The 14499-nt window shown below is 46.3% G+C and overlaps 2 protein-coding genes across 5 annotated transcripts in view; both read left to right on the top strand.

The window, feature by feature from the left end:
- LOC135504769 (zinc finger protein 536-like) overlaps nt 1-14499 on the top strand; it is a 210389-nt gene that overhangs the window by 26006 nt on the left and 169884 nt on the right. For 3 of the 4 annotated variants that reach the window (XM_064923645.1, XM_064923638.1, XM_064923631.1), the window contains one exon: nt 719-762. The gene's annotated coding sequence lies outside the window, so the exon portion shown is untranslated. Of the gene's footprint in view, nt 1-718; nt 763-7024; nt 7099-14499 lie in introns of those variants that run through there. The other variant, XM_064923653.1, reaches the window with a different exon arrangement.
- Nucleotides 5192-6618, top strand: LOC135553053 (uncharacterized). The gene is made up of 2 exons (XM_064985128.1): nt 5192-5549; nt 5636-6618. Exons 1-2 carry the CDS (start codon nt 5192-5194, stop codon nt 6616-6618), a joined length of 1341 nt encoding a protein of 446 aa, XP_064841200.1.

Here is a 14499-nt window from a genome sequence, read left to right as displayed (position 1 = left end):
ATGTCTGAGAAGGGAAGAAAGGAACGCGAAGGGAACATGACAGTGGTGTTTAGGGGAGACATCTTATGTTGTAAGGATCTTTGACGTACTGTTTAGTTTCATGAAATCCCCTGGCAAAAACTCCGGAGCTCACTATGAGGGAGTGTTTGGTGCGACGTCTGTAGTCTAGGCTGTAGACTAGCCTATTTCTCGATGACGGTATATTCATACATTTCCTAGTTTATCGTTCAATCCGTCTTTACTGTTTACTAACTAACCTCTAAATCCCTATGATGATGCCAACACATGTTTCTCAAGTTTTATTCTCTCTCGATGTTTTCTTGTAATGCGATAGACAACATGTATTTAATTTATTGAACTGAGATCCTGATCTGTTTTTATCTGTGGTGCTAATGATTTCCTGTTTGTGCGATATTTACGATGCTGCTCTTGGAGACGAGTCTGTTGGTGTGTCATTAACACTCTCTCTCTCTCTCTCTCTCTCTCTCTCTCTCTCTCTCTCTCTCTCTCTCTCTCTCTCTCTCTCTCTCTCTCTCTCTCTCTCTCTCTCTCTCTCTCTCTCTCTCTCTCTCTCTCTCTCTCTCTCTCTCTCTCTCTCTCTCTCTCTCTCTCTCTCTCTCTCTCTCTCTCTCTCTCTCTCTCTCTCTCTCTCTCTCTCTCTCTCTCTCTCTCTCTCTCTCTCTCTCTCTCTCTCTCTCTCTCTCATTTGCTTTTCCAGTGATCTACGGATGTCAATTAGAAGACCCAAAGAAAGCACATTAGGTGAGGAACCATGCTTACTGTATTTCTGTTATACCACAGAGGTGAGACTGAGAAATTGGACCCAACTGACATTTCCATATTCCCCATTTATCTCAAAAACAACACCCATCTACAATTTGAATTGATTTATTTTTTTAGGGACTATACCCGTTTAAATGGCTTCTGTTTGTTCGTGGTGTGTGTCATCATCAAGCGCAGTGCAGGTTGTTAGGGTAGTGTCCTGGGCCTGTGACAGTGGGAGAGGGATGTCGTGTGAGGAGGTGCTTTGGGGCTCTGTGGGGCCTCTCCCGTGCCTTATGCTTATTAGTCTACCTGCGAGGGCCTTCTCTGGAGGTGTGTGGGGCAACACCTAGGCAGGAGGGATCCTCTGTGACAGATGACCTCTGTCTGTCGTTCGCCAGACTCACACCTCACTCTGAGAGGCAGACAGTCAGACAGAGCCCAGGTGGACTTAAGCTGGCTCACCCAGGGCTTGTCAGTGAGGGATCTCCTCACTAGCTCTGTGTTGTCTCAATGGGGGACTGGCCGTGCTATGTGTGTATTTGTGTGTATTTGTGTGAGGGATGTTTGGGCGTTTGCTGTCAAAGGGAGGATAGACTGTTGACACACTTCATATTTCAAAATGTAGGACTGTGGAAAGAAATGAAGATTGATGTGGAAACACGTCTTATAACAGTAAATATATTAGAATGTACACGTATGTGACACATCTCACAAGCATACTGTATATGCATACGCATGATCAAAAACCCACACATATTCACAGGGGGGCTCAGATGTTATTAAAGCTATATGATGTAATTGCATTTGTTCTCAAATAAACACAAATTCAGTCCATCTCCCACATAAAGATGGCAGATGTGATGGATGACCATATTAGCGCCAGGGGCAACATTAGATTTGCTCCAAATTATTGATCTTTTGTTTGCGAGCCAAGTCGGCAATAAACAACCGTATATAGGAGAGATGTGACTCATTATCGCCGTGCCAACTGACAGACCTCTGTCAAAACAACTCTCCTACCTCGCCACTCTCTCCTCTCTAACTGGATGGGTTTAGTCCACTTTTAATTGTCAAACTATTACTATCTGATTCGCTGTGAATGTTAATCCCACTCCGATAGCCTGTATTATTCAATATTTTATACACATGCATTCAGAGGTTTCCTGTTTTATCCCTACCTTCTTAGTGAACAAAAATCCTTTTATCACACAATGGGTAATTTATATCCATTACCAGCATTTTCAATCCTTTTCAGTGCTGCTGTCAGTGCCTTTGGCGCAGTCATGATTAATGTGATCTAATAATAGTATGCCATTATATTGCCTTTAGTAAAACATATACCAACATCCTATTCAGCTCCACCAAATTCATTGCCTCTTAAAATATTTGTCCTTTTTCAGTTAAAAAAAAACAAGAGCGCTGTTTCCTCTCAGGAGATGATTGTGAAGGTTTTTAGTGAGAATGGTTTCCTAATTTCCGCTCTTATGACTTTGTGTGAGTTTGACGAGTGGTGGCAAGATGGTGGTGGTGTGAGGTGATTTGGACATGTGAGAGTCTTCTCACGCTGCAGGTAACACAACACCGCTTCCCTGCCTCCATTGTTCACTGGTGGCTTTGTGTTCGATCAGAGTGAAGGACATGTGAGCTTCAAGTGCACGGCAATCGTTTATCATTTTAGACGCACACTGAGTGGTTCTAGACATCATGTTCAGTCATTGAACCTACAGCCAATGGGTTAAAAATATATATGAAATATGATCTCATATAAAATGTTATGTTTCTTTTATTTTCTCCATGAATAGTCTACACGTGTTGGTGATCATACAGCCTTCGAGACCATTGTGGTTTCATCCGGTAAGAGTCCTTCAAAACGTAGATAAATTCATGTAAATTGACCGAGACAATGATTTCCTGGTTGGGATAGGATGGGGGGGGGATAATGGAGGGGCAGCATACTGACTCTGTTTGGAGCGACTGGAGGATTTGGGGGAGATGTGGACCGGTCCAAGACTGGGCTCCCGTCCCACCCAGCCGGACGGTCTGAGCCAGCCTGCCACTCGTGGGGGCACGTTTCTGACTGGGGTGCCAACTACTTCCCCCGCTCCCTCCCCAAAGAGGGTTAACCCTTACTGGGTTCTTAGACTTGTATCCAGAATGAACAGGTGGTCAGACAAAACATGGGCATCAATTTCCTCATGACTTATCCCAGTGTGGGTAGAGGGGGAGGGAGAGATAGATCGGGAGACTGTAACAGAGGGAAAGGAAGAGATAGAGGACAGAGAGAGAGACATCGAGACACAGAAAGGAAGCTTGTGCGCGTGTGTGTGTGTGTGTTCCTATCTTGGTTTTGTTTATTACTTGTGTGGTTGGTGGTATGGACCAGCTTGTGGAGGGTCCCACCACTGTGTGAAATTGACATCAGATGGCCGTGATGACTAGAACAATATCACATCTCGTTTCCATTTAGCAAGGGGCAGCTGAGGCGGGCAGGTGGGGGGGGGCGCACCTGACCCCAGAGTCAAACCACACTCCGACCTCCACACTCCCAGAACCAAGCACAGCTGTTAACACTTTACATCAAAAACACTATTTTCACCCCACATATGTATTTTTCCATTCTCAAATGCTATGGTTCAGAATGTATCCTACTCCATTATGGATAACGTGTATTGAGCCTCTGCTTTTTTTTTTTTGTGAATTTTTTTGTCTCAACTATCCGGTTCCAAGCAGAGAAAATCAAACGAAACCATTTCAAAGCCAAACAATATGGGCCAGAGTTTAGTGTATCTCAACAATGCACACACTGCACATGCCTCTGACCACACAGTTCATCCAGCCCTCTGTAGTTGGGATAGCTGTGGTCACTTAGACATGTCAAGATCAAACACTCGGCTGCGTTCAACACTGTTGTTCTTGTTATGGTGGGAGGTCTTTGTTTAGTAGGACGCACATAAATAAGCGGAGAGTAACCAATAAACAGTTGGAGAAAACAGCCTTTCTGAGTCAGCATATTTACTAATGTCTGATTACATTTCTAGACAAAAAGCATGTCGGTTGTAAATAACATACTGTCAAAATGTTATTTACCGACTTTGATATGCACTCCATGTGATGAGTATTTTCTGCATGTTTTATGTGAAAGAAACGTTCCCTGTGGTACTGTACGGGGACCGGAAGGTTACTGTTGAAAAGTACCCTGGTTTATGTCCTCATAAATGGACCAGTCAAAGGAGATATTCAGACTCATTACCATTCAGTAGACTCACCTGTTCCTCCTCTAGCTCCTCCTCATCGACCCATCCCTTTTAATAGGGGAAATCCTTCAGGAGGGGGGTGAGAGAGGAAGAGGGGGAGGAGAAGGTGGGTGGGTGGTGGTGGTGGTGGTGGAGGCTGTGAGCTCAGCAGTTTCCTTCCAGGACCCAGAGTAGACCAGACCAGAGCTAAGCAGAGCGTCACAGTCTGGAGTGAGTCAGGCATTTAGAGGGGGGGTTAAGAGACGGAGAGAGAATGAGCGCAAGGGAAGGAGAGGGGGTAAACAGAGAGGGGTAGAGGGAGAGAGAGAGAGAGAGAGAGAGAGGGAGGGGGGAAAGAGAGAGAGGGAGGGGGGAAAGAGAGAGGGATTGGGTAGAGAGAGAGAGAGGGGGGAAAGAAAAAGAGAGAGTTAATGACACACCAACAGACCTGTCTCCAAGAGAGAGGGGAAAGAGAGTGGCGCTGACATGGAATAAGCTCCACGCGTCTGGTGGCACCACACATTTATTCCCATGATGCAATCTGTGTGGGGTGATGATGATGACGATGATGAAGGTGATTATGATAATGATGAGTGCACAGACAACAGTTGTCGTGGCTGCCTCTCAGTTTGCATCATCTGGCCCTATATAAATATACAGACGGCCTACATGGGCATATCAACGCTAATGCCCCTTTAATCCCATAAGTGCTCCGTTATGGCAGAGGTGGGTTAGTCTCTTAAAGTCCAAGCTGGCTCTCCTTCCCTCCATCCTTCCATTCCTCCATCCCTCCTCCCTAATTAGGCACCAGAGGCTCTGACTTGAGGGCTGTGTGTGGCAACAGCCCTGACCTGAGCTGAGCCTGGGTGGTGGTGGTAGTGGGGGCACACAGGACTGCAGCAACCCAGCCAGGAGGCAGGTCACAGGGGGAGAGTGGCAGGGCAGCAGTGGACACTCTGGAGGTGGGGCCCCTGGCATGCAGCACCAAGGTTAGTTCACCTAGCAGCTGTTTCGAACCCGGCCACAGAAATGCTTTCACCATCACTCCCTGAATATGTTGAGGAGGTGTGGGATAACATGTGGCACTCATCTGTTGATAGCGGGTAAAACACAGTGCCCCGCATGTTGATTTATATCTATTTAAATTAAAGTCAGGATGGCTTGTGAGCCTGACACCTAAATATAGTAGTGTGATGGAGTTAACATCGCCCTCCCCCACCTTCTCTGCACCCCCCACCCACGTTCTCTGCACCACCCCCCCCACTATCTCTTCCCTGCACCGCCCCCCACCTTCTCTTCTCTGCACCGCCCCCACTATCTCTTCTCCACTGCCCCCCACCTTATCTGCACCCCCCACCTTCTCTGCACCGCCCCCCACCTTCTCTTCTCTGCACCGCCCCCCCACCTTCTCTTCTCTGCACCGCCCCCCACCTTCTCTTCTCTGCACCGCCCCCCACCTTCTCTTCTCTGCACCGCACCCCCCACCTTCTCTTCTCTGCACCGCCCCCCCCACCTTCTCTTATCTGCACCGCCCCCCACCTTCTCTTTTCTGCAAAGCCCCCCACCTTCTCTTTTCTGCACAGCCTCCCCCACCTTCTCTTCTCTGCACCGCCCCCCACCTTCTCTTTTCTGCACAGCCCCCACCTTCACCTTCTCTTTTCTGCACAGCCCCCCCACCTTCTCTTTTCTGCACAGCCCCCCCACCTTCTCTTTTCTGCACAGCCCCCCCACCTTCTCTTCTCTGCACAGCCCCCCAACCTTCTCTTATCTGCACCGCCCCCCACCTTCTCTTCTCTGCACCACCCCCCACCTTCTCTTTTCTGCACAGCCCCCCACCTTCTCTTTTCTGCACAGCCCCCACCTTCTCTTATCTGCACAGCCCCCCACCTTCTCTTCTCTGCACCCCCCACTGTCTCTTCTCTGCACCGCAGCCCCCCCCACCTTCTCTGCACTGCACCCCCACCTTCTCTTCTCTGCACCGCCCCCCCACCTTCTCTTCTCTGCACCGCCCCACCTTCTCTTATCTGCACCGCCCCCCACCTTCTCTTTTCTGCACCCCCCCACCTTCCCTTTTCTGCACCCCCCACCTTCTCTTCTCTGCACCGCCCCACCCACCTTCTCTTCTCTGCACCGCCCCCCACCTTCTCTTTTCTGCACAGCCCCCCACCTTCTCTTTTCTGCACAGCCCCCCACCTTCTCTTATCTGCACAGCCCCCCCAACTTCTCTTATCTGCACAGCCCCCCCACCTTCTCTTCTCTGCATCCCCCACTATCTCTTCTCTGCACCGCCCCCCACTTTTTCTGCACCACCCCCCACTGTCTCTTCTCTGCACCGCCCCCCCCACCTTCTCTGCACTGCACCCCCACCTTCTCTTCTCTGCACCGCCCCCCACCTTCCTTTCTCTGCACCCCCCGCCCCACCTTCTCTTATCTGCACCGCCCCCCACCTTCTCTTCTCTGCACCCCCCCACCTTCTCTTATCTGCACCACCCCCACCTTCTCTTCTCTGCACTGCCCCCCACCTTCTCTTCTCTGCACCCCCCACCTTCTCTTATCTGCACCACCCCCCCACCTTCTCTTCTCTGCACCCCCCACCTCCTCTCATCTTTTCCTTTTCTAAATTTGGATGATGACATTAAATGGATTTGCTTTAATTCTGTGTGTGTGTGTGCGTGTGCGTGCGAGTGCGTGTGCATGTGCGTGCGTGTGCGTGTGGGTGTACATAGTTCTGTGGTTATGAAGTGAAGCATTATGGCAAAAATGCTTAAATAATTTAGCGACCACATTATTTTGTAATGCCATTCTTTAGAACGGACTCATTCACTCTAATAAATGCGTTGCTGGAAAGTTCCGGTGATTTTGTGGGGCGCCAGTGAGCGATAGCAGCCACCCGACTCCTAGCTCCAGTCTCCCCCTCGATGCTACCATGTGACCTGCGCCATATTCCTCAGGATCAACATTGTGGCCAATTGAAGAAAAAAAAGGCCAACATATTTTATTTATGTGTCAAAAGTGCGGTGGAACGATGGAGGGAGGGCAGTATCACTCCATCCGCGGGGATCAATTCTCCCAGATGGAGGGCGGCTGGTGCACAGAAATGGTAGGGTTATTGATTTATCAAAGAAATACAGTGTGCGTGTTATGCTTAAACGGCCACGTAAACCTGAGCTGTCAGGAGCAGAGAGGCAGAGCGCTGACATTTAGCCACACAAACGGAGCGGATGGATTCACCGCGCCACACGCCCGTCTCAGCCAGATCATATTCTCTATTGTGAGCGCCTGGGAGAGGCTCACTTATGTAGGGGATTTTTCACATTAAACCACAGTGGCATAAAAAAAGTTGCCCACGTCCTTTATTGGAATACATACCTGGCATTAATACAAGGAGTGGGAGGGAGAGAAAAGGCACACAGCGGAGTCTGGGCCATAAAAAGGATAGTTTAACAATTGATCGAGAGCAGTACTGGAAATGGCAGCTGTAAATCAATTTAATCTCCGAGCAGTTAAAGTGCGTTTTCTAATGAGGTTAATGTCACATAATGACCAAATTCCTCCATTTAAAAGATGCCCTCAAGGTGTTGGAAAAAGATAGATGTCGCCTTGCAACATTAACTCGTCATGACGCAGATGACACTGAGGGGAAAAGTTTTCCCACAAGAGGAATGCATGTTCTATCGAAATAATAAAAACGTGGAACATTGAAGTGGATGGCGGTTGGGAAAGCAAGCAAGGGAGGGAGGGTCGGGAAAACGCTGGGCAGGCTGGCTAACACTACAGGACAGAGGCTCAGAAGAGAAGCCATGGCTTTGGAGGAGAGTGAAAAGAGGGAATGACCCATCACTAATACACAGTGAATCGGGTTTGCCCTCCAGGGTTTCAGGGTGTTTATGAATCTCTTATGTCATAGGAGACGACACTGGGAGGGGTGGCGTGCACTTTGCGGATGGCAGTGAAATGCCAGCAGACGTGCCAACACGAAAACAACGGGTAAATGATGAGATCATTGTTAGACCCATACAAAGCCTTTACTTTTAATCAAACACAAATCTAACCTTACTAACATTTAGGCTCTGTCTGTTTTGCAAAATCTAACGCTGAACTACTGTATACGCACAATGTGCACAACCTGGAACTGAAGAAAGGTTGCGATCCACAGGCCAACCATTTATCACCGAGGCCCTAAAGCTATTATCATGATCTAATTAGGTTTAAGATAAGTCTGTGTCCAAGGGTGGCATGTCCCCAATTCTACAAATTCAGAACATCCCCATTTCAAAATACCACTCACGCTGTAGGTTGAACAAATACAGTAACTACTAATGCAATTTCATACTACTACTTGCAGAGGCCCATCAACACGATGACACAGATTTACACACATCAACGCGTACAGCAGTGTGCGTGCATGTTCACAGTTCACTCACTAGAGGCATCATTTTCTCAGCTCTGTGCTCTCGCCCCTTCTGTGTTCCTCTCCTCCTGTGCTGTAATGAATTGAGGCGCAGATGAGATTCTTTTTTTTTGGGGGGGGGGGGGGGGGGGGTTACACGCAGGCACTGACCTATAAAGAAGCCCTTTAAGGAAACCTATTAATCCACCTGTCCAGAAATACTATATTTATATGTGTATCATAAATCTAGGCGGAGGTAGTCAAATGCCGTTTGGAATTACCAACACAGATACGCAATTCATTTTTTAGCATGATTAGCGACGGTGGCGCGACTGGCTGGCTCAGTGGGTGGCAATGATGGCCTGATGTACACACCATGTGCTCATTACACCAACTAACTGCACTGGGTGTGTAAAGAACACACATGCACGTACGTGCACACAAAGTAATATATATATATACATATATATATATACAAATATAGGAACCCATATATGTATATATATATATATACATATATGTATATGTATATGTATATGTATATGTATATATATATATATATATGTACACACGCATACTGTACAGTACAGTATACACATACTCATCACAGATGGTCTTGCTGACATCGTGTTCTAGCCACGCTTATGTAATTACACTTGTATAATCCGCGTGGCTCAGTTGGTAGAGCTTGGCACTTGCAACTCCAGGGTTGCGGGTTTGATTCCCGTGGGAGACCAGTATGACAAATGTGTTTGTACTCACTACTGTAAGCGGTTCTGGATAAGAGCTTCTGCTTAAATGACTCAAATGTGAATGTAAAAAACAAAGTGTTCCTATATTTGTGATACACTGAACTAAAGATATAGGTCGCCCCAGGAATCACGACCTGATGAGATGTGTTTCATTCTCCCTGTCACGCCCCGTTCTCCCTTACTGCAATGGGAAGAGAAACACGATTAAGAATGAGGGCTCCCTTTCACTTACATACTTCCCTCATCTGATAAAACACAGCTGGAGGGCCACAATAAGAGGGAAATAGCATTTACTCCATTTTGATCTGTTCAGGTTTTCTGAAGGGCCACTTTTACCCCGACCAGGGTCTTTCTCTCCTCTTTGATTGATATGTGAAATACGTCTCCCTCGCCGGCTCTAAAGGCAGACCCTGTGTGGGGCTGAAAGGTGCTCATTGTCAAGGCAGGGACACTTTGTCAGGAAACAATACTGTTCCCAAGGACTGGAGAACGTGTCAAAAAGACACAGTCCCCATTGTGTACTTTAGGAACTTTCATTGCGTCTGAGGTCATTTTAATCCTGATGAATTTTTATAGACACTGTGGCGTTGAATAGCTAGCCGGTCTAATGCCTAAAAAAGAGAGAAAACCCACCCACAGAACCAACTAACAATCCTAAACTTAAAGCATTAAAGGGAGAGTAAAAAGGAGAGGTCTTTGTTGAAGGACACATTGGGGTGTATTTAAGTTCTACAAAGGCCCTCTCCTGAATGGAGCCTGATTTCTGTGACCAGATTTCAAATTCGGGGCCTAAAAATAGCAGCGTTGTGATGAAACAGGGCTTGTAAAAAAAAAAAGAGAACTCTCATGGGACAGAGAACCTGATGTGAGTTAGACACCCAGGACGCTGAGACGTTGCTACACCGAAGGAGAACAACAAGAAGAGAGACAGCTGTGGAGTATCTGGTATGATGGAATGATGGAGCATGTTAAATCGCACAGTGGATTCTTTAACCTTGTTTTTTATCAGTGTTTTTCCAAAACCACACAATGGGGGGTGCTGTGTGGATAGAAGGATCTTTTTGTAATGCACTTCTCAATAACACATCCCAGGTTGACTCCTAGAATCCACCTTATCCCTATTTAAACAGCCGTTGTTCTTTACTGGTTGGATGTTTTTGTTGTTCTGGGTGCTTCGCGACCTCTTTTTTTTTTCGGCATCAAATTGGAGGCACGTTTATGCAAATGCCGTAGACACCTACAACCAGAGGAATATGTGGCAGCTGTAGAGGAGAATTCAATTAAGACGCCCCCGAGGTGTGGTAATTGATCCGCCAAAATGTATTTTTTCTTTCTGCCTCTCTCGTTCTTCTCCCCCCCCCCTCTTTTCTTCATTGCCTTTTTGCCCGTTGTTGTCTCATGAAAACCCAAACCCAATCCTGTTTCAGGACTTGAGGAACGCAAATGCCACAGTGACTCATCAGCGGTTATTTAACGAATGTGAGGCTCCTCCATGGGGTGGCCAATGCTGTGGCCCTTACTAACTCGATCGCTTCCTTTGTCGTTTCATTAGGTCACCCGGCGTTCTCCACTGCCCTTTACATTGTCTAACGTCCGACGTGTCGTTTTGTCCTGACTTCGTCCTGATCTTCGGAACTCCGGAGTGATAAAAGGAGTGTATATATATATATATATCTGTCTGTTTTTAAGAAATAAAGCCAATTCAAACCGATGACCTGTTGGTCACAGACAGAATGAAGAGCTCCACTGATGATTCCTCCTAATGGGAGGTTTATGGTGATGTCACCCATTGACTTGTTTTCTCCTTGTTCCAATTGGTTGAAAAGTTTTCTTCTACTGACTTTGCTCTTTCACTGTCCTCGCCCTTCCCGTCCTGCCCCTCCTCCTCCTCCTCCTCCTCCTGTATTGAGGTGCAGGCTTCCAAGTGCTCGATGGTGCATTAATACGGACACCTGCTTTGTTCTGGCGGCCGGCGTATCACCTGTTTCGCCCGCTCCCCCTCTTTTATCATCCTTCTGCGGTTTTTTGTCTGGAACGGACCGACCTGATCTGAGAGCATGGCTGGTTTGGGTTTCACTCTCACATTCATCTTCAAGGGAGGTGGGCATGCAGGCGGAAGGCTGGGGATGGATGTGGATGGCTATGGATGTGCGTGTGTGTGTATTGTGTGTGTGAACGGACTAGTGGTCCACGGGTCCGTCTGAACTCATTCCCCTCTGACTTACATATGACATTTTTTTTTGTTCTTCCAATGTGGCACGCTGGCTCCAGGTCAGCGGGTTCATCCCCCAGCTTAGGCAAGAATGGAATAGTGTTAGAATCCATCCCACGTCCTTGGAAAAATTCAAACTAACCCTCCCCTGACTTGTCATTCCATTAAATCCCAAAGAACCGAGAACAACACACAAAAAAAGAGTAGAATACTTAATATGGCACAATATGTTCTGTTACATTATACTTTCTTAGCTGGGAGAGAGGCGAAAGACCAGTGAAAAGGAATCCTTGCTATTTAATTACTGTCAGCTGAATGAGCTCTGTTCTGTTCGCCCCCCTCCCTGATGTAAAAGAAAATCTTATTCACTTAGTATGTAGGTCACATTATGGCGGTGTCTAGTTGTTGGACATGGGCTTAGATAACTGTTTGTTGACTATTAAATGCTTTTGCTGCCTCAGCATCTTTTCTAACTGGTATTTTTCACACAGCTGTGCCACTGAAAGGAGGCAACGCTGCAGCAGAAATCATCCCCCCACCCACCCACCCCCACCCACCCAGTCTTCTCCAAAATGTGGAGCTTTAGTGTTTCAGCGCTGATTTGGTGACATACATTCCAAGATCAATTACCTATGAAGCGCCGATACAACCATGGAGCTTGTCGTTGGAATGACAAGGAATAAACAGAGGTGAGCTCTTTGAAAGAAACTCACTGACCTGTGGTGCCAAGCAGGTGAATCTGTGCTCCCTCTACTCTTATCCGTGTTTTGCTTTCTGTGACCTTGCGCTCAGCTAATGCCGAGCTGCTTTTCGCACAGTGCCGCCTCATTGCTGTGGCCCCGATGTTGCCATAATGCTTTTCTTAGGTTTGGGCCTGTTGTTTCTGGCCAAACGGGAGCTGTTGGTTGTTCCTCCCTCTCTCTCTCTCTCTCTCTCTCTCTCTCTCTCTCTCTCTCTCTCTCTCTCTCTCTCTCTCTCTCTCTCGTATGAAATGAGCCCAGATGGTGATTGATTTTTCAAGTGCTGACATCCCTGCTTGAGAACACGCTCCCTTCCCTCTTTGTGCCGAGCAAGTCAGGCACAATAACATCATGATGCGATCATCGGCTCTGTGCCGCCAAAAACATCCACCGTTGATTGACAAAGGACGCGCGCACACACACGCCACACAAACACACGCACGCCACGCAAAAAAAAAAAAAAAGAAAACACAACTGGCATAGTTCTCAAAGCATCTTCTCTTTAAAGAAGAAGGTGTTGACAATGAAGACGGAGACACCGCCGGAGGGATCTTGGGAGACCTACTGGTTCTGAAAACACCAAATATGTCCTGTACTGCAGAGGGTCGATAGCACTGTAGATATGAGACAGACAGTTCTTTGACACAGTGAGCAGAGCCTGGCTGGGTGGACGTGGCAACAGTGCACATTTTCTCCAGCCCCATTGAGTCGACTCTGAAGCTAAATGATGTCATTGGCTAACTAGCCATTCTCAGGCCATTGCCTCGGTTTGCGTGACTAAATACATACAATTAAGGCCCCGGCACTTCTCAATCTCTATGAACTCATTGTTATCCCGGGTTCAAGTGCACTGATAATGGGGGCCGGAGGAAAACAGGCGTATCATCGAGGCGCTGCACACAGAGGGCTGGTGGGTAAAATAGATGTCTCATTATTAGTCGCATTCTCTTTCGCCCAACAGCACAGCACAGCTCTCACTCTTTCTCTCTCTCTGTCCTTGCTCGCTCTCTTTATTTCTCTCTCTGTCCTGTCTATCTCTCTTTATCTCTCTCTGTCCTTGCTCGCTCTCTTTATTTCTCTCTCTGTCCTTTCTATCTCTCTTTATTTCTCTCTGTCCTTTCTATCTCTATTTCTATCTCTCTCTCTGTCCTTTCTATCAATCTTTATCTCTCTCTGTCCTTGCTCGCTCTCTTTATCTCTCTCTCTGTCCTGTCTATCTCTCTTTCTATATATCTCTGTCCTTTCTATCAATCTTTCTATCTCGCTCTGTCCTTTCTATCTCTCTCTGTCCTTGCTCTCTCTTTATATCTCTCTGTCCTTTCTATCAATCTTTATATCTCTCTCTGTCCTTTCTATCAATCTTTATCTCTCTCTGTCCTTTCTATCTCTCTTTATATCTCTCTCTGTCCTGTCTATCAATCTTTATCTCTCTCTGTGTCCTTTCTATCTCTCTTTCTATCTCTCTCTGTCCTTTCTATCAATCTTTCTATCTCTCTCTGTCCTTTCTATATCTCTTTCTATCTCTCTCTGTTCTTTCTATCTCTCTTTATATATATCTCTGTCCTTTCTATCAATCTTTCTCTCTCTGTCCTTTATATCTCTCTTTATCTCTCTCTGTCCTTTCTATCAATCTTTCTATCTCTCTCTGTCCTTTCTATCAATCTTTATATCTCTGTCCTTTCTATCTCTCTTTATATCTCTGTCCTTTCTATCAATCTTTCTCTCTCTGTACTTTCTATCAATCTTTATCTCTCTGTCCTTTCTATCTCTTTATCTCTCTCTCTCTGTCCTTTCTATATCTCTTTATCTCTCTCTGTCCTTTCTATCAATCTTTCTATCTCTCTCTGTCCTTGCTCTCTCTCTTTATCTCTCTCTGTCCTTTCTATTAATCTTTTTCTCTCTGTAATTTCTATCAATATTTATCTCTCTCTGTCTTTGCTCTCTCTTTATATCTCTCTCTGTCCTTTCTATCAATCTTTCTCTCTCTCTCTGTCCTTTTTGTCAATTTCTCTCTCTCTGTCCTTTCTCTCTCTCTGTCCTTTCTATCACTATTTCTCTCCCTGTCCTTTCTATCAATCTTTATCTCTCTGTCCTTTCTATCAATCTTTCTCTCTCTGTCCTTTCTCTCTCTCTGTCCTTTATCAATCAAAGGCAAATGAATTACTTACAAATCATATAATGTGATTTTCTGAATTTTTGTTTTAGATTCCGTCTCTCACAGTTGAAGTGTACCTATGATAAAAATTACAGACCTCTAAATGCTTTGTAAGTAGGAAAACCTACAAAATCAGCAGTGTATCAAATACAGTGCCTTGCGAAAGTATTCAGCCCCCTTGAACTTTGCGACCTTTTGCCACATTTCAGGCTTCAAACATAAAGATATAAAACTGTATTTTTTTGTGGAGAA

This window comes from Oncorhynchus masou, chromosome 2, assembly GCF_036934945.1.
Source record: "Oncorhynchus masou masou isolate Uvic2021 chromosome 2, UVic_Omas_1.1, whole genome shotgun sequence".
In the NCBI taxonomy this organism is placed as follows: domain Eukaryota; kingdom Metazoa; phylum Chordata; class Actinopteri; order Salmoniformes; family Salmonidae; genus Oncorhynchus; species Oncorhynchus masou.
The sequence above is the reverse complement of the archived record's forward strand: the minus strand, read 5'-3'. Positions and strand labels throughout refer to the sequence as shown.

Coding starts and splice junctions, on each gene's coding strand:
- LOC135553053 (XM_064985128.1), top strand. CDS start 5,192: ATGGAGTTAACATCGCCCTCCCCCACCTTCTCTGCACCCCCCACCCAC. Junction 5,550..5,635: donor CCCCCCACCTTCTCTTTTCT/GCAAAGCCCCCC, acceptor TTTTCTGCACAG/CCCCCACCTTCACCTTCTCT.